This window comes from Baudoinia panamericana (genome assembly GCF_000338955.1).
Source record: "Baudoinia panamericana UAMH 10762 unplaced genomic scaffold BAUCOscaffold_1, whole genome shotgun sequence".
Taxonomy (NCBI): domain Eukaryota; kingdom Fungi; phylum Ascomycota; class Dothideomycetes; order Mycosphaerellales; family Teratosphaeriaceae; genus Baudoinia; species Baudoinia panamericana.
The window spans coordinates 1,578,860-1,596,763 of record NW_006911257.1 but is presented as its reverse complement, the minus strand read 5'-3'; the positions used below and the strand labels follow the sequence as shown (position 1 = coordinate 1,596,763).

The 17,904-nt window shown below is 53.9% G+C and overlaps 8 protein-coding genes across 8 annotated transcripts; 4 read left to right on the top strand and 4 right to left on the bottom strand.

The window, feature by feature from the left end:
• Positions 1-2,278: 2,278 nt before the first annotated feature.
• Positions 2,279-2,974, top strand: BAUCODRAFT_118822 (uncharacterized protein; the record flags this gene model as incomplete). The annotated part of the gene is made up of 1 exon (XM_007674104.1): positions 2,279-2,974. The coding sequence occupies one exon, from the start codon at positions 2,279-2,281 to the stop codon at positions 2,972-2,974; it is 696 nt and encodes a 231-aa protein (XP_007672294.1).
• A 1,547-nt stretch (positions 2,975-4,521) lies between these two features.
• On the bottom strand, positions 4,522-6,711 carry BAUCODRAFT_118821 (uncharacterized protein; the record flags this gene model as incomplete). The annotated part of the gene is made up of 2 exons (XM_007674103.1): positions 4,522-5,828; positions 5,889-6,711. The coding sequence occupies 2 exons, from the start codon at positions 6,709-6,711 to the stop codon at positions 4,522-4,524; spliced, it is 2,130 nt and encodes a 709-aa protein (XP_007672293.1).
• Positions 6,712-6,948: 237 nt separating this feature from the next.
• BAUCODRAFT_29501 (uncharacterized protein) lies at positions 6,949-7,766 on the bottom strand. The gene has a single exon (XM_007674102.1). It carries the CDS (start codon positions 7,413-7,415, stop codon positions 7,188-7,190), a length of 228 nt encoding a protein of 75 aa, XP_007672292.1. The 5' UTR covers positions 7,416-7,766; the 3' UTR covers positions 6,949-7,187.
• A 1,439-nt stretch (positions 7,767-9,205) lies between these two features.
• BAUCODRAFT_144676 (uncharacterized protein) lies at positions 9,206-10,675 on the bottom strand (the record flags this gene model as incomplete). The annotated part of the gene is made up of 1 exon (XM_007674101.1): positions 9,206-10,675. One exon carries the CDS (start codon positions 10,673-10,675, stop codon positions 9,206-9,208), a length of 1,470 nt encoding a protein of 489 aa, XP_007672291.1.
• Positions 10,676-10,973: 298 nt separating this feature from the next.
• On the top strand, positions 10,974-13,934 carry BAUCODRAFT_62478 (uncharacterized protein; the record flags this gene model as incomplete). Its single annotated transcript, XM_007674100.1, has 3 exons — positions 10,974-11,334; positions 11,386-12,692; positions 12,804-13,934. 3 exons carry the CDS (start codon positions 10,974-10,976, stop codon positions 13,932-13,934), a joined length of 2,799 nt encoding a protein of 932 aa, XP_007672290.1.
• Positions 13,935-14,328: 394 nt separating this feature from the next.
• On the top strand, positions 14,329-15,360 carry BAUCODRAFT_128099 (uncharacterized protein; the record flags this gene model as incomplete). The annotated part of the gene is made up of 2 exons (XM_007674099.1): positions 14,329-14,551; positions 14,676-15,360. 2 exons carry the CDS (start codon positions 14,329-14,331, stop codon positions 15,092-15,094), a joined length of 642 nt encoding a protein of 213 aa, XP_007672289.1. The 3' UTR covers positions 15,095-15,360.
• Positions 15,361-15,564: 204 nt separating this feature from the next.
• Positions 15,565-16,088, top strand: BAUCODRAFT_60959 (uncharacterized protein; the record flags this gene model as incomplete). Its single annotated transcript, XM_007674098.1, has 4 exons — positions 15,565-15,649; positions 15,706-15,743; positions 15,796-15,853; positions 15,910-16,088. The coding sequence occupies 4 exons, from the start codon at positions 15,565-15,567 to the stop codon at positions 16,086-16,088; spliced, it is 360 nt and encodes a 119-aa protein (XP_007672288.1).
• On the bottom strand, positions 16,083-16,750 carry BAUCODRAFT_153457 (uncharacterized protein). Its single transcript, XM_007674097.1, has 3 exons — positions 16,699-16,750; positions 16,574-16,645; positions 16,083-16,521 (listed from the first exon to the last, which is right to left on the bottom strand). Exons 2-3 carry the CDS (start codon positions 16,580-16,582, stop codon positions 16,318-16,320), a joined length of 213 nt encoding a protein of 70 aa, XP_007672287.1. The 5' UTR covers positions 16,583-16,645; positions 16,699-16,750; the 3' UTR covers positions 16,083-16,317.
• Positions 16,751-17,904: the final 1,154 nt, after the last annotated feature.

Sequence of the window (17,904 nt, the reverse complement as noted above, 5' to 3'; positions counted from 1 at the left end):
AGTCGTGCAGAATCCTGGTCCAGATGCTGGCGTGCAGCAAGTCCCAGAGAGGCCAGGCAACGGCGCATACCCAGAGTGCTGGTGTTGCCCACGGAGAACGAGAGAGCTTATACGTACCGAAAAGCAACTCCTGTAGGTTTCAAGGTCGATCCAAGCTCCAGTCTATGTCTACAATGTCGATGCTACAGAACATCAGCGGAAATTGCTGGTAGTACCACGCAACAACACACACCTCGGATGTCTCCTGGTGTTATACTACATGTCCAAAGGAAGCAGAAATGTCGTCTATACTGGAAGCAGGTCTGCGCACAAGGTTAGCCTAAGCTGCTTGTCGCAAAGCTCGATCGTTTGCGAGGACCGTTGCAGACCTAATCGCATTGTCAAACGCCCCGTAATACTGCCAATCTATACCGAGTGTGCGAATAGAGTTGTTCGAAAGCTGTCGTGTGCTCACATGGAGGAAGAGTGCGATTCAGCAGCGCTTAAAGCGCTCTGGTGAGGTTCGGCCCTTGCAACGGTGGTGTGCGGAGAAGATGAGATGTGGGGAAAGCGTGCCCGCCACGCGATCGCCCAAGAACGGGTCGTTAGCTGTTGTCGATCCTTCGTTGACGGTCTTGGTCTGGAACGCTTTTCAGGGTTGCAACGCTTTCCAGAAGCCTCGAGTGCGTGATGACTCTCTTGCGAGTCTCGAAGAGGTCAAAAAGGACCCTTTGTACTACGAAAAGAGGACAGACTATAGCGGCACAAATGCTGTGGGGATAGCGCCGCCAGACGAACGAACCACGGGTTGGCGCCGTTGACGGCCGGCTATGGGTAAGCTCTGAACAGGAAGACGTCCGTGTGCCGCACCTTTTCTGATCGGTCGGCTTTCGTCTTGTCGCCCCGCAAGGCTTTCTGGGCGAACAACAGTCTTTCTGCCAACCGTCTTGCAGCGCTTCGAGCAACGGTTCTCGATAACGACTGAAGCGGCATGAGACGCACGCAGCTAAGTAGCGGGCAGCTGCACCCTTGTGACCCGCTCCGTCTTGTGTTGGTCTAGCCTAGCACCAGGGGCTGTTTGAAATGCGGAGAAAGAGGGATGGAGCAGCAGGGACACCATCGTGACCTTCTGCGTCCTGTCTACCTGGTGACATCTTTTCTCCTCACAGGCACGGATACAGTACCTTATTCGGCTCGCGATCTAGCCGATTAGGTCTCATGCATACACACTGCACGATACGCCAGTCCAGGGTGTCAAACCATACTCTGAGGTGTCACACCATACTCTGAGCTGCGGCGTGGACTGAGCTCGATCTCCATGAAATCAGTATGTGACCACCACGAGCTCGAAGCGTATCGAGTCTCAGGCAACAGGTACTGGGCCTCTTCTCCGCAGCCTGGCCAATCACCGCCTTGATCGATCGTCCTTTAGCTGGGCGCTTACGCGATTCTTTTGGCGTTGACGGTGTTAGTTTGGCGATGCTGTATAACGCAATATGGATGCCGCCATCGAGACCATACACACCCAGATGCGGACCGGCACTCGGCCAGCACTGACTACCATAGTGTAGCCATCCAGCTGTTTGATCTTGCTCTTGTGACAGATCGCAGTGTTGTGCTTCCTCCGTGGCTGCTCAATACTTGGCTACATGCGCCGTGAGCGAGCGTGAAGCTACCGCATGCGATCACACGACAATGGCGCTCCTACCGTGGCTGCAGCTGTATGACTACAGACCAAATGCGGAGAAGCTGGTCGAGGTTGTGCAATGTCTGTGCCAAGTATAATTCCACTCGCACCAACCGAGCAAGTGCTTGGTGTCGGGCTTGGTTTCTGCCAAGCCAACAGCGACTTCAACGCGCAGGTTGTTCCTGGTTGAGTGCGATTTGTCTAGCGACTCGCATCGGCTGCTTCGGCTCATAGAATGCTTTCCGCCAGCGTGCGAGCCTGCAAGTCGAGGTCTGTCGCTGCCTTGCATCAATGCATGGTTGGCAGAGGAAGACCACGACGTCCACACGGCGTGGGACACTCTCGCTTGCCACCCTGCAGGTGTGACACGCACCCAGCGTGCTCGCGCGCGACGAGTCGTATTTCAATTTCACAACCTAAGGCTTCGACGTCCTCTATGATCTGGTATCGAGCGACAATGAGTTGGCGTATGGGCGGTGGGCGAGCGCGATGCCTTGGCTTCGCTACAGGCCAAGTCATTCTCCTGATAATATGTCCATGACTTCCCGCTCTCTGCTTGCTTGTCGACCTTTCTACGGTGATCTCAAGCGTGTCGTCCACACTCTGCACTGAATGTGCTGCTCGTCGTCTCGAAGCAGGGGCGGTGGAGGGCTTCGAGGGAGCCGCAGAGGCGATGAAGAAGGGGCAGGCGCACACCTGAAGCCTACCTCGTCGGTGAATGCATGTGGTCTTATGGGTCGATTTCAAGGCTTTCCCATGTGCCCGAGGAGTGCTGATTCGTTTCTGACCATGCCACTGACTTCAAGAGGGCTGACTCTTAAATTCGGCGCGTATAGCGAAGCCAGTGTCATCCCGCGAGTCAATCTCAAGAGTCGAAATGGGTCACGACGAAGGCACAAACAAACGAACAAGCTACCACTGGGGGTTACACATGGATTTACTCTCACCTCTACAACCTTAACATCAACCGTAAAAGCTCACAACAGCAGTAATAGCGCAGCCTACCACCCTGAGCAATATATCCTGCAATTTTGGTCAGCTGATGGACATGCTGACGTCCCCATAGAACGGCCATGTCGGGCATGTAGTCAAGCAGCTATTGTCCGAGACGACATTGATCATGTGGCGCTGTTCCCCTTGCGGCCTTGGGGGCTTTATGCAAATCTGGGAGTGCATGGGATGCAAGAAGAAGTGTTGCGGGGAGTGTACGCGCCGCCTGGCGCGTCAAGAATAAGATGGCACGCCGGCCAAGCAAGGGACAAGGACTGGCATGGACGCTCGAAAAAGCTGCAGCAGACAGCCAGATGAGAAGTACATCCATTCCCACTTCGCTATCCCATATCGGAACACCTCCCCACGGACATTCGAGTGCCTGAGCTGTGGAGTGAGGTGATGAAAGTCCATGATACGGATTCTGGTACTTGGAAAGCTGGCCGCTGCTCCACCGTTTCCTAAGTCATGAATGTTCATTAGGACATCGTGGAATGGTAGGCAGCTAACCAAAAATGTGTTCTAGAGGGCACCGTACCTCCCATGTTAGCATCCCGAAACCGTAAGTCGTGGAATGAGCAGCCAAAGTGACAACAGATATTGATACACTGGCTATCGAATTAGGATACACAGCATGCTGAAAGCACGATCTCACATCCATTGCTTATGAACAAGGCAGCCATGGTGTCCGTCAAACCGTACATACATGTTGTCACGTTGGGTGCACTATGAAGACAAAGCTGAGCGTATATAGGTGCCGGCTATCCTCAAGCCTACAAACACTACCCTAAGCCGCTAAGCGGACGATGCGAATCATCAATGAACCGGAGAACCTTAGAGATATCTCGAGTATGGCGTTCCATCCACAAATGTTCCTAGTGCACCATCTCAAAGTTAGAGCGCCTTTGCGAACAGCTATTGGCTGCGTCAAGTGTTCAAGTGCTCCTACGTGATTGGGAACATCCCTCAATCCCAAGCTATATTCCAACGTCTGCGTCTCTGCCTTTATGCTCCTTTCGCTCGCATCGCCTGCTACAAGCTCCACGCTGCCAAGCGGGGATGTCGCAGCCGCATTCAGACTTGCATAAGGCAGCTAATGAGATGGAGTATGAAACGGATGACTGATTACAGTAAATGTTGTAAGTCTGCTCTAGCGTCTACCATGCATGACGTGGCGATCCAGCGCCACCCATTTTGACACCATTACATAGCCTATTCGTACACTTCTTGGTCGTTACAAACCCAGCCATCGCCATGCACTAAGATCTCTGTCTGCCTGGATGCAATGCTTGCAAAGAAAAGACGTTTTCTCCATCGCGTCGTGATTACAAACAAGAAAATCATTACCACTTGATCATCGGGCGTGCCGATGTAACGTTCTATCCACGATCATTGCTCGTGTTCCCAACACTCACCCGCTGAACAACACACAGCGTGGTGTGTTGCAGTTCGTCTCCCAACAAGCCGGACAGGCCGGTAAGTCCGGTTAAAAGCGAGCCGAGTACTCTCCGAGCGGTCGCCAAGAGTGAGTTCGAAACATTTCAGAACTTCATAATTTTCGGCTTACGCCACCGACTCACGCTGCATGATGCAGGTCGCCGCTCGGACGACAAAGAATCCGTCTGCAGTGCATTGTATTGCTGGCCATACAACCTGCGTACTCGTGTTGCTGCCGTTTGTGCTGTTGTTCAGTATACTGCCAAGGCAGCTGAGCCTCGAAGCATTCGTCATCTCGGCCGCGAATAGGCGCTGTATGGCGCTCGTGATTACAGCTGCGCTGACATTCGCGAATCTAGTTGCCTTGCTCGAACGATTTGATTGCGTAGAGCACACTCCACCGTCATTCTTCATCGGCTGAGACCAGTTCAGTCACGGCCACGCTTCCGTCTACCAAGCTCCTCCACTTCAGGGTGGACCACGCGCATATGCCTCGTGAGCGCGTCGTTGCGCGAGAATGTCTTCTCGTCCCGACACATAGGACACCTGACCTTCTGCTTACGGTTGTTGTGTATCGTATCCTCGTGACGAGTCAGATCGTACGGCCTTGAGAAGATCGTGCCACAAGGCTTGCCGGTGGAAGGATTAGTTCGCATGCACTTATGCGGGCCGGCCTGAGAGTTGCGAGCCGCAAGTGCAGCGGAGGTCAGCCCAGCGCCAGCTGGCCCAGGTGAATCCGTAGGCGGTGGCGATGTCGAGGCTTCCGCTGATGACGCGGTGCCGCTGCCATCCCTATGACGTTGCTGGGAGCGGTGATAGTCTCGCTTGTGCCTCTGTAGACTTGCTGGTGACTCGAAGCGCTGGGTGCAGCCGTGGTATGTGCAAGTGTACGTGCCGGTAGCCGCGCGTGTGTCCGAAGGTCGCGTGAGTGCTGAAGTGATCATCGTACTGTCTTGTGACGAAACCGGTGGGCCGTTGTCGCTGATGGACGACTCCATAGTAGTAAGGTGAGCCGGAAACTCCGGTGTTGAATCCATCTTCGGTGCCGCGTAAGTGTTATCGAAACTTGTTCCATTTTGTAGAAGGCTTTGACCAGATGGTGGCAAACCGCCAAAGTTTATAGCGTCACCACCGGGCAAGCCGTCAGCTGATTGAGTGGCGCGAAAGTTGGCGTAGGACTGCTGACTTGGCGCCTGGAGGTTGCCAAAGGCCGCTCCCGACTGGCTATAGTAGTTGCTTGGCCACTGCTCTGTGGCACCGTTATGCGGCTTATAGCCTGCTGGAATGGAGTCCTGGAACAGTGATGGTTGCTCCGGTCCGTCGTAATCCAGCACAGCATCTTTCGGTGAAATGGTTTTAGTGGGCTCGCGTTGCAGCGGTGGCATGTGCTGTAGTAGCTCTGCTTGATCGGCCTGTTCCTTCTGTTGGTGCCTAAGACTGGCAGCTGTTCCTACTCCTGGGCCCGGAGATCGCCACCCTCCAAGTGGAGCGAGCGGTGAACCATCCCTAAAAGGAGAGCGCTCACGTGATAACGAAGATGTCGGTGAGTGTGATCGCGCGATGTTCGCCGTTTGTAACCGCTCTGTCACCAGGTTCCGGTGTGGCGAGAGGAAAGTGCTTGCTGGCTTGACGGCAGGTGCTGCGCTGTACGACGTCGTTGGGGGGTTGTACAACTCATCTTGGTATGCTTGCGACTCGGTTCTCCAAAGGTGTACGTTTGGATTCTGTTGCTGATCTAGATCGTTGAAAAGTAAGCAATCGTAATCGGCCGCTACTTTCTTCGACAAGATCTTACCGTTCTGTGGCAAGGCGTGTTGGCCGGTGTGCGACATGTCGCCCACGTGGGACTGTGGGGTCACTGGCGAGTCGTTGCCGTTGGTCGACATAGTCCGGGAAGAGTATGCGGGCTCGGGCGCAAAGTCTCGATTGTGGTAATCGATCAAGAACCCTTTCATAGCCTGGTGCGCAGCCCCTGTGTGCGCGGCTTGACTCGGCAGGTAACCGCCACCGAGGAACACACTGTCTGTCGGGGTCTGCGAGGGTGTAGGTAGATTCTTCGAGAAGCCACCGATCGCTTGATCAGCGAATTGGGCTGGCGAATGCGGTGCAAAGTCGGTGTTTGCGATGTGCGGATTGCTGAAGTTGTGCGTGTACGGTGATGCCGGACCGTTGCTCGCAACTGTCGATGCCGAAGGTGTCCGTTGGTGTGTTCTTGCTCTCTTCAAGCCGTGCGAATGCGATGATACGGCCGAAACGCCATTGCCGTTGAACATCTGCCAGTCGTCGTACGTGTGGTACGATACAGGAGGAGTGGCAAAAGCCGCCGGAGTCGGCGTGGATCGTTGCAGCACTATGTCCGGGTTACACAGTTGGAAGTCGAAGTTTTGCATACAGCGGATCGGTGTGGGTTGTTGAAGCAATGCCAATGCGTGCGTAATTATTGCTGAGTCGTTGTATTGCGCGGTCGGAGTGATAGGATGTGTTGGATGTGATGATGGGTAATAGGAGGGCTCGTTCTCGTAACCGTAAGGAGTGAGTAAGGTCGTATGCTCGTGTGAGAAGTAACCGCAATCCGAATTGTCCGTGGATGACGCGATTATTTGTTCGAGGCATGACATCTTCCGCGCAGGGACCGCCAAGGCCGCTTTCCAAATGAAAAGCCGCCGTCCGGAAGTGGTTGCCGCGAAGTCAAATTGGTAAGCGGGCGTCGAGAGCGTTGTTACTTCGCTGCGGTCTCGTATGCTAACACCTCAACATGGAACCAGATAGCGACGGTCGGCGAGAGCAAGTCCTTAAGGGATAGCTATACAAGACTTGACCAGCGGATGTCGGCCGGCTTTGATATGACTGCAAAGCGGCATGCAGCAGTCGGCGCACGATCGGCCTACAATTGCCTGTTCGAGACGAACACAGCCACGCTTCCAGAGCAGATCCCATGCAGGCCAGGGGGCCTGCAGGTACACATTCACTGTACTAGCGATTTGCATCTGCCGAGGCGTGCACTATCAGTCGATGGAGTTCTGCGAGCTTCGCACGGTGACAAGTCGAGCGAGCAGTCCGGCACACTCACTATCCGGCGGGTAGAAGGGAGCATTCACTCGCAGACTCCGCACTGGGGACCATCACCCGCTTCGTACGGGCTATTGCTGTCCGGCAAGCCTACCTCAGTACGACAATGACTCGCTGTCAATTCACCATGCTTTGTCGCTTTACTGCAGACCGGCACCCACTCACCCACTGAACCGTACACGTCTCGCATGGAACAAACTGCGCCTCGTGCAGCTTGCGTAAGGTGTACAGTGGGATGATCTGAGCTGGTCATCTTGAATCATGGTACTCATCTCGCAGGCCGAAGCAGCTCTGGTTGGCTACTTTTTCTGCAATGCTGCAGAAGAGTGACTGCTGTCATTCGATTGATCCGCAGCTGCTCTGTTTCATGTTATCATGGGTTCTCGACACTCCGTCCAAGATGTCATAGCCAGTGGCATGAACTTGTGCTTCGAGTCTGATCGTCCTGCATCGTCACCCACCCAACCGTTTGCTGTATCCAGCTATCCACCACCGTGACATACAGACACATCGGATTTCGGACACGCCTAGGAAATGCCTTTCACGCTGACAACTGTACAGGCGCCATTGCATCTGCCAAGATACCTCTTCTGACCGATGCAACGTACGCTGTGTGGAGGAGGGATTGGAAGATTTTGCTTCTCCAGAGCCGCATGGCGTATGAGGCTGGTGAATCTGCACCTTGAGCGTGTACTTACCACGAAAGGCATAGCGAACCTCTCCGCACTCACCCGAAAGATCAGCTATTGCACGAATTAGGTCTAGCCGTCCTAGTAAGCTTTTCCTCAGCCACAGCATACAGATTTGCTTTGTGGCTTGACTCGATGCATCCCCACAGAAGTCGGCGTCCGCCGAAGTCTACCAAACTTTCAACGTTCCAGGCCCATCTGCTTGGCTTCTCATGACTCCTTACATTTCCATCACAGCTGACAGTTACTGTAATTTCTGGATAAGGCTTCGACCTTCCAACTTCGATATTCTTTCACCTTACCTCACGCATAGCCCCGTCGTCTGCGACTGCTCATGATCTATGAAGTGGCGAAGAATCCGCATGATGACAGTCCTCGATCATTGGCATAGCGCTTCTGGTGTATGCACACGCATACGCACCTCAGATACATACTGCTGTGACTGAAACAAGCGATCCTAGAGAGCATTCCAACAATAGCAGCAAAGACTGGAGAATGCTGCAAAAGAAGTTGCTAGCGTCGGAGGTGTTGACATACAGGGCAATGATCATCAGCCGATCAGCCGGGTAGGGCAGGAACGCTCGGTAGCTGGCAAGCGAACGCACTAATATGAACAGGCATGTTGACTTCGTCCCGTGTCTTCTCCGCACAAAGATATGAATAGTATCTATATCGCCTTCTGAACATCATACTGGACGCATTCGAGCAGCCTTCAAGAGTTTCAGGCCCTCAGTGCTGTAAATAGCATGCTCGCGTGGGTTATCGGAACGCGCATTGTGGGGGATGAATGATAACGGCTTCCGATCCCGACGTGCGGCCTGCACTCCATACTCCGTATGTTCTCCTGCCATCTTCGAATCATGCCGCCAAAATATGGTTGGACTGCTGTGTATCGACAAACGCTTACAATAATAGTATCCTGTGCGTCTATCACAATCCATCTGACTCGAGCGTATGATGTGGCAACAGGAGATCTCGAATCGAAGCGCTCGTGGTAGCACGTGAGAGTATGTAGGAAGGACTTTGTCGCCTTCAATGTTCCAGAGTAGATCCGCAGACACCTCGATCACCCATGCTTGCTCGCTTGAAAAGCCACCAATGTGCTAAGAAGGCAGAGACTCACGATGCGGTTAACACAAAGCCAGCCATAGTCGACCCACCGGCGGAGACCCAGTCACCAACTTGTTCGATTGCTAAATGCATCCAATGTGTGGTCTGGCATGTCCACTGAGCGGCTGACAGATCGCAAGCGGTAGCTCCAGTACGCATCGGCGACGAAACTCTGGACAGATCGTTCGGGATCCAAAAGCAGTCTCGACCAAAGCAACCCGCCGTGCGAGACTGTCAATACCGCCTACCCAGCAGATACGACCGTGGTGGGCGAGAGCAAATCTGCACTAGCCTTTCGACTACCGCCCACACCGCGTGCAAGCACCTCAAGCCGAGAAGCTTGAACGCGGTGCTTCTGCATAACCTGCACCCACTCTGCCTCTTCGTCTGCGTACCCTAGGCTCAATTCATCGTCCCTTAGTTCGTCCTCGAGCAAGGCAACCATCATGCCGAAATCTGCGCCCAGCCTTCCGAGGCTGCCAGCGCAATATAGTACCTGTGTCCACAACGATTCCCGTGCGGATTTGTCTATAACGTTCGGCATGTACTCCCGCAGCGACGCCTTGAACAGATCCACAAGATGCAATGCGAAGGATGAGAGCGGTGACGGTGGTGGTGACAACGCACTTGCCAACCGGGTTGATGTTGTGTTTGCGCCTTGCTCGGCTGCAGGCAGATGCGATGGGAAGATGTTCTTGTACATGCTGATGATGGCAAAGCTCTGCTCGCGGAAGATCTCAATATATCGCTTCAGATAGCGCTCACTCTGACTTCCATGTGCGGCGCTTTGTGTCGAAGCCTTAGCCTTCGAGCCGTTTGATGCTTGTGGTTTTCGCACGCTCTCCTGATCTGCCAGCGCACGTAAAGGTTCAAGAGCATCAAGAGTCGTGTGTAACATGCGAAGACGGCAAACCAGGAAGAGCGAGCCAAGGACACTGTCGGACGAGGTCACAGGAGAGGAGAAATCGACTGAGTTGATTGACAAGGAAGAAGGCTGCGCGGACCGGGACCTATCATCTGCTAGGTCTGGTGCAACTCGTCGTAGCCACCCAACCGTTCGCATGGCAGCAGCCAGCTTCAGCGACGGACTTTGCAGGGAAGTGATGAGTATAGTCGTAAGATTCTGGATCTCAGCCTCTGCCTGCCGCGAGATGTTCCTTACAAGGTCTGACTGCGGATACAGGGTTTTCAAGCGCTTGATGTGGGCATATATGTCCAGCGCCGACGCATACGACGTCGTAGCAGTTGTAGTTGAGCTAGTAGCTAGACTTTGTGCTGCAGCGACTGAAGACGAGAGCAGTGAAGGCAACTCTAGCACATCCGATACCCTGTCTACGTTGCGTGACAGCAGCAGGGCGTTCTTCCGCCGGTCCAAGGCTGCATCTTCGGCAGATCGATTATACTTCTGCGCAAAATTGGAAGATGAGCGCTCCAAATCTGGTACAGTTTCGTGGAGGTCTGAAGCCCGTGCCTGAAGCTGCGGTAGGAGCGTCGTGAGGTGTGAAAGGTGCGAGGTAGACGCGATTACAGCTTTATGGGAGCGCTTTGAGAGCGCTTGAAGGTTGCGAAGATGAGATTGCGCCGCATGTAGGAGTGAGTCCGGCTCGTTCGATACCAGATCTTCCAGCGAGAGGGTGCTCAGACGGCTGAGATAGGTATCCGACTGTGCATCACGGCTGGAAGAGAGGCCAAGCAATTCGTGGAGGTCTGACATCGCATCCCAGTCCGTGTGTCTGTCTTTGAGGTTAGGAGTCTACGAAGGTGTTGTCTCTCCAAAGCCCTGGCCCTTGTACAGGCCACGTGAAAGTGGGTTCGGAATCTGGGACCAAGGGCCGTGCTTGCCTTTTTACGCGGCAAGACAAACTCGATATTTGCCATCCTCCATACTGCGGAAATTAAAAATTGGTTCTTCGATACGCCGGAACAACCGGACTCCGATCCATATTGGAGCAGCGTGCGCACCTCACACCTGGCTGGTGGACCACAGTCTTTTCCGCCAGAGTGCACCCTCGATGGACAGGCTTCTATACCCGGACGACTTGGTTGCAAAGCGGACTGACGAAACCAAGCTCGGCATCGTTGAACGGACACATTCCGACGTCGATTCTCACAGCCCACACCCACAGCGTGGCGAAGAATTCCGTATAAAGCGTGATCGAGACATAAGTGGGCGTACTTTTCGGAAGTTTCTTAAGGACGGAGTGCCACCAAAGGGTACAGTCCTGGTACGGTGGCATGATGATCAGAGAGTTAAGCTGGTGCTCTCGCAGAAACTCAAGCTGCTAGAACGCGTGCTACTGATTGGGGATGTCGTCAAGAAGGACGCTAAGGATGCGATCAGTGGCGTTGTCCTCAATACGTTCACTCGCTGCAGTCTGCAGCCTCTGCACGACGTTGTATACCGAGACAAGCACGTGTTGAAAGGCTTCTTCCCCTCAGACATTCCTGATGACAGCTGGAAGCGTCCGTCTACGGGAGTGCCTCCGCCTCTACTTGAGATACCCGCTTCAGAGCTGAGATCTTCCGAGACAATTGTGGAAGAAGACATCATCGTCTACGAGGACTGGATTGGCTCTGTTGCCAGCATACTTTCCCAAGTCACGCTCAGGCTCGCGGACAACTGCGTGGTAGAGATTAGTGACGAGCTCATAGAGCACCCAGACGAGTCTGCTCTCGGTACTTTTGTTACAGGCGACGTTGTCGAGGCGAAGAAGGGTGATCTGCGCGCTCGTGGACGCTGGATCTTTGGCTCATATAGCCCCAATACACCACCGATCGGTACCGTGGTTGCTACGAGGCCTACAGGCGTGGAAGTCGATTGGCTTCAGAGAAGGATCGGAAGTACCCAAGGCGCTGAGCCGTCGAGTGTACTTGAGCGTCATGAGCTCGAGTCACCGTCTTTCCGGGTGTATGAACGTGCGCGACCTGGCCCCAGACCACCCGTTGGGCTGTCGCATACAACCACTGTATCGCAGTCCGACATTGACGTCCAGCTGGGGATGCGGGTGCGGTTCAGGGACCTTAGTGGTGCATGTGTCAAGTACGACGGCTCGAGAGCGAACGGTAAGCTATCCCGCATCGACCGAAGTACCACGCTAGGCTATGACCTGAATGTCTTCGATGTTACAAGTTTTGAGACAGACGTCACCGTTCAGTGGCAGGACCTCAGCATAACAAAGGAGCGAAGTATCGATCTGGTGCCTGACCAGTCTATTGACGACGAACACTCCGCCTGGCCTGGTGAGGTCGCGCATACACTCGATCTCCAAGATGTACCAAACTTGCCAGGTGTCAGGCAGCCAAGTAAGGTGGGCGTCGTGCAAAGCGTGAACGCCACAGATCGCATGGCGCGCATTAAGTGGTGTCTAGACGCTACGCTTCAATACGCGACGAACCTTGACGAAGATACTGGTTCCCGGCAGTTAATTACGGGTGTTGTGGGCGAAGCGAACGGTGATGAAGAGGAGCTAAGCCTGTACGACGTCGAAGCGCCTGCAGCAATGAACGTCCGGCGCGGAGACATTGTACTGATTGCGAACAAGCGCTGGCAAGATACAGTCCAAGCGCGCCCGAACGATCTCGACTGGCTTGGCGAAATCGTGGATACGCATCTTGACGGCACGCTCAGGATACGGCTTGGCGCTGCAGACGAAGTTCAAGACGTCTGTCTGCGTCGAGAAGATGTCGTGGTGGCGATACGGTCTGACGACACAGATGTGGATAGCTGGGACGTGGAGGATGATCCGTACGAACACTTCGTGGATTCTGAGGATGTACTGCTGGCGGACGACGATGCAAGTGTGGTTATGTGGCACCGGTCGGGAGGAGGTGCAGGAGACGAGGATGATCTTGAGGATGACGATGACGACGATGACGAAGATGATGAAGATGATGAGGAAGAGCAGGGTGACGAGGAGCCTGGGGCCGTCTACGAAGATGAGGATGGTACGTTGCTCGACGCGGAGGAGGTCCAAGGTGGGGATTGGGAGTCGGCTGTAGAAGACGAAGATGAGGACGAGACTATGCCCGATGCTCCGCCTCAGCAGACACCGCCTACATCTACCTCACCAACGCCGCCCGACAACCACAACGCCCGCGGTGAGAAGGATGAGCCATCCAGCGGCAAATCTACGGAGCCGCCACCATACGAAATCCTTGACGAAGCACCACCGAGCAGTCATCATTACGCTTCTGAGCCCACCACGAACAACGCAACGCATATGAAGCGCGTGCAAAAGGAACACCGCATCCTCCAAACGCCGTCCACAATTCCGCAAGGCGTGTTCATTCGAACCTGGGAGTCGCGCCTTGACCTCCTTCGTGTCCTCTTCATCGGACCTACAGATACACCTTACGCTGACGCCCCTTTCATGGTCGACTTCTACCTTTCCGACAAGTTCTCTAACAAGCCTCCGGAGGCTTACTTCCACTCGTGGCCTGGCGACAGTGCGCTCGGTGGTATTGGACAAGGCCGTGTTAACCCCAACCTGTACGAGGATGGCAAGATATGCCTCAGCCTACTTGGCACGTGGGACGGAGAGAAGGGCGAAAGCTGGAATGCAAACGGAAGCACATTACTGCAAGTCGTTGTGAGCATACTAGGCCTCGTGCTAGTGAGAGAGCCCTACTTCAACGAAGCTGGATACGAACCGCTGCAGGGCTTGGAGAGCAGTCAACGGCCATCAGCATTGTACAACGAGAGGACGTTCCTGAGAAGTCGAACATTTGTCGTCAGTGCTTTGAGAAAGCTCGAAGACAATGGCACCGGCCTAGAGGGTGTGGCTGATGTAGTAGCGTGGAATTACAAGGCGGCTGAAGGCCCGCGATTGATCGACAGAGTAGTGAGCGCCACGGAGGACATTCTCAAGAAGAGTGAAAGTGCCGATGCGGAATTAGACGGCATGACAATCATGTCGAAAGGAGCATGCATACCATTGCGCCGGGTGCTAGAGCGGCTGCGGAACCTTCAATAGGCGTTTAGCTGAATGGCTGCGCTCATGAGTACATTGTAGCGAATATGTCCGGTTTGAACCAGGACGGTCTAGCTCGACGCACCATAATAACACTGAGATGGCGCATGCTACTGGACCAGCTCGATACGGTACAGACGTCCAATGTTCACGGTGCAGCTCGAGAGCTAGCCGAAACTGACGCTGCGTGTCACCGGTCAGCATGGACGACACATGGACACAAAATTAACGGCTTTCGTAGCTCGATGACGATAACTTCCACATTGCGTACGTCTAGGGCTATGGTAATCACTCTCGCCGTACTTGGTGTAGTGACTACCAACAGCGAACGGGCATATAAGATTTGTGATGCTGCTCTGAATGCTACTTGACGCTGCGTTGCGGTGCTAAAACAACTATGGGCTCTGTGGCACAGTTACCCAGCCCTTCTGTCGATCTTCACAATATTCCAGACCTTTGTGATCGTATACCTGCCAAAGATCCGCTCGCGACTTCAGCTGCTATGGCGTCATACGGATTTGGTGACTACGGCAGTTATGGAGATCCGATGATTCCTATGGATGACTTTGACGTGCCCAATGGCCACACGCTTATCGGCCACATCCATTGGACTTCGATGAGTACGTCCCAAGCGGCATCTTTCCATGTCAAGACGGCAGCGGAATGACGTACCGACCCTTCGGGCAACTTGATCTACGACCGCGTATGCTCGCCCTAAACGTACATGTTGGGTACTATGACGAGCCTTTCGGCTATCCATGAATCACGGCAACCTACAGCCTTTTGAATCGCAGTCAGAGCTCGTTGGATGGGGCGATGATATGGACTCAATCTTCGCTTCCCAGCGTGATCAGACCCTTTGGTCTCGAACCAGAGGTTCAGGACGTCGTATGATCCATGATGAGACACCGTACGACCACGACCCTAACTATGACCCCCACGGTCGGCTTGGTGAGCAGTGGGGGATGCCGTCGGGTGAGGAGTTCGGAATGCTCCAGCTTAGTACTGGGACGAGTGACGGCAGGTTAAGCAATCACCGTCTGAATGATGGCTACCCGCGGTTACCGCACGGTTTCTACCTCAGCGGGAGGACTACTATACCAGACGTCTCCGGGGCGTCACGAGTAGAGAGCACGGGTCGAGGAGCAATCCGTGAGACTTGAATGTGTTGCGAAGTGATTACCAATGGCACGACTGCCGCGGGAACCCTGGGAGGATGAGCCTTGGAACATGAATTGATAGCAGAGCTCCAGCGTTGTCCATCAAGTGAGAGCAGAAGAGGCTCATGGTAGCCGGGCAATGGTCACGGAGTAGGAATGATTGACAAGTGGGATATGTACCTTGTACATCAAACGTCTAGACTGTCGTTCATTATATGCTCGTCGTATTAGACATCATACAGGCATCCGAGGACACATTTGTATCCGCGGAGCGATAGCTGCAAGGCTTGGAATTGCTAAAGTGACTATCGCACAAGAGTTGATGTTAGCGGAAGCTGGCCCCACCTACAGTACACATAGATGGCAGCTCCCGTACCGACCTTTCACTCACATTTCCATTCTGCTTGACAAAGAACTTACACTTCATCCAGTACAGATACAGCTGGGTTGAAAGCAGGGTGAAATTTATCACGATGTCCTTTGAACCGAAGCAGAAGGTCGAGCTCGATGCACCAAGGGACGATCCCATCACCCTCGACTATCTGGCCAAATGTGACGGTGGGTCAATGCATGGCATAGACGTTCAACCACGACGGCGGCTCTAACGGTCACAGGCACTCATGCCGACTATCCGACATATGTCGCCATCAAAGTAGTATCAGCCTTGGGAGAGGCGACACCGCATCCTAGACTGACAGTCTCAGGGTACCGTATTCGATGTATCTGGCAACAAGGCTTACGGACCAGAAGGCTCGTACAAGCGTGAGCAGAAGGACGTACCGTGCTCTGTTTATATCAACAGCTTATAACATCGGTAGTCTTCGCCGGCAAGGATGCATCACGAGCACTCGCGCAGTCATCACTGAAGGAAGAAGACTGCAGTCCGGAGTGGGAGGACCTGTCCGATGAGCACAAGAAGGTTCTGAACGACTGGTTCACTTTCTTCAGCAAGCGCTACAACATCAAGGGTAAAGTCGTTCGCGCGAATAGTGCGTAGATCAGCCGTACAAGCATGAAGACTCACGATCATTTCCGAGGACGCCTCTGACCTGCCTAGACTTCCACCCCCAACCGGTTGACTTGCTGACATTCGTGTGCTCATGTTGGTTACCGACCCAACGCCAAATCAAAGCACTTAGATGAGTATGGTCACGAACGCATGTCGCCCAAAGGAGCAGTACCGACAGTACCCGAATAATGGAATGCAGTGCCGTAGGAAGCTGCCTTCAGATTCGCATCTGCGCCTGATGCGCTCGTCGAATGACAGCTTGCTGCTGGTTGCAAGACTGACACAACTGGTTCGCGCTAACCCACTCGCGCTTGATGGACCAGGCACCGAAACACTGATGATCCGCCGTATTGCGGGCGACGTGACAGTGCTTGATCAATCGCCGGCCTGCATGACCGCAGTGAAAGTGGATCACTTCGTACTGAGCAGTCTGTGAGCCACTGCTGTGATACAAAGATGGCAAAACCACTCACTTGACACATGATGTTCTTCTTTCGGTCTGCGATCACTTGAAGGATCTTCTGAACTGTGATGTTATATAGGAGCTGCTTACGCTGTTAGCTCTTAGACCGTCATTCGAACGCACTTATTAGCTCACTCGCAGGACTAGGTTAGTGCGGTGATTGTGCGGTTCAAGAACAAGCAGACCACCAAAAGACAAAACAGTTCCAATATCAGAATACAGACTACAACTTCGCGCGCTGGAAATTGCAGCCACCTTTTCGTGTCAGAGGGTACACGCCCAGCCTATATGCTATTGCAGCTGCTCAGCAGAACTCATCGTCAACCGCACAGTCCTGCAGCATATGCATAATCCCCACATCTGAACGGTCTCTCTGAACGAACAATCCCTGTCCGTCAGGAGGACAACCAAAGCTCAGAATCACTGGCTGCGGACGTCCTTGCATGCTATGATACCAACGATCCTCAAGAATCGGGCAAAGCTGCTTCCTATTACGGCGAATTCGAGTCCCCAAAAGCATGGCGCCGAAGATGTGTGGTCCAGGGTGCTGCGGAGTAGTGACACAGATCAGTATAGGTTAGGCGCTCAGACCACGCCTCCGTCCAGAGGCGAGCGTGAGACGAGGAGTGGGACGTGATGCGGCTGGCGAGATATATGTCATAGATCACTTTCTCACCGCTACCTGCTTCCCGCTACCGCTCTTCTGCATCGCCCGCAGCCAGAGACGTGAAGGATGACCAAAGGCTTCGTCCTCGGGACGGAAAGGCGCAGATTCGACCGGGGTGGTACAGGTGGCGCACGGTCGACGATCGACTGAGCAGTGTTGAGGAGGTGCTCGAGCAGAGTGTAGCTCGTCTACCTGCATGTACCCCGGCACTTGACAAGGTTCGGCTGCAAGAACGGTCTACTCCGGCTCGAGCGCCTCTTCTCAATCTTCGGTACCGGCCCGACAGCCTGGTCCGTGGGCCCACCGGCGATGGACGTCAGTCATCCAGACTCTGATATGAGCTTGAACATCAACCGTAATGTGATCGCAGAGTTTCCGCGACTCGCTGAGCCGTCAAAACCAGAACTCGTCTATACTGCGTCTGTAGGCATGCAGTGACTCTACACAGTCACGCTCAGGACCACGCACGTGGACGTAAGACCGGAAACCGGTGAGGGGGCAAGTTTGTGATTAGGACACAGCAGTAGCGCAACCCCAGTCCAGTGTCACCACCCCACCGCAGCAATCACTGCCATAATAATGACAGACGCTGCGCCAATTTCCAAGGACGATGCTGTTGACTAGAGCCGCAGTGGGGGTGGTTGAGAGCTGCATGAGCGAAATACTATACTGCT

Bases quoted from the DNA above. Each gene is read 5' to 3' on its own strand.
- BAUCODRAFT_29501 (XM_007674102.1), bottom strand. From the start codon at position 7,415: ATGACCAGCTCAGATCATCCCACTGTACACCTTACGCAAGCTGCACGA.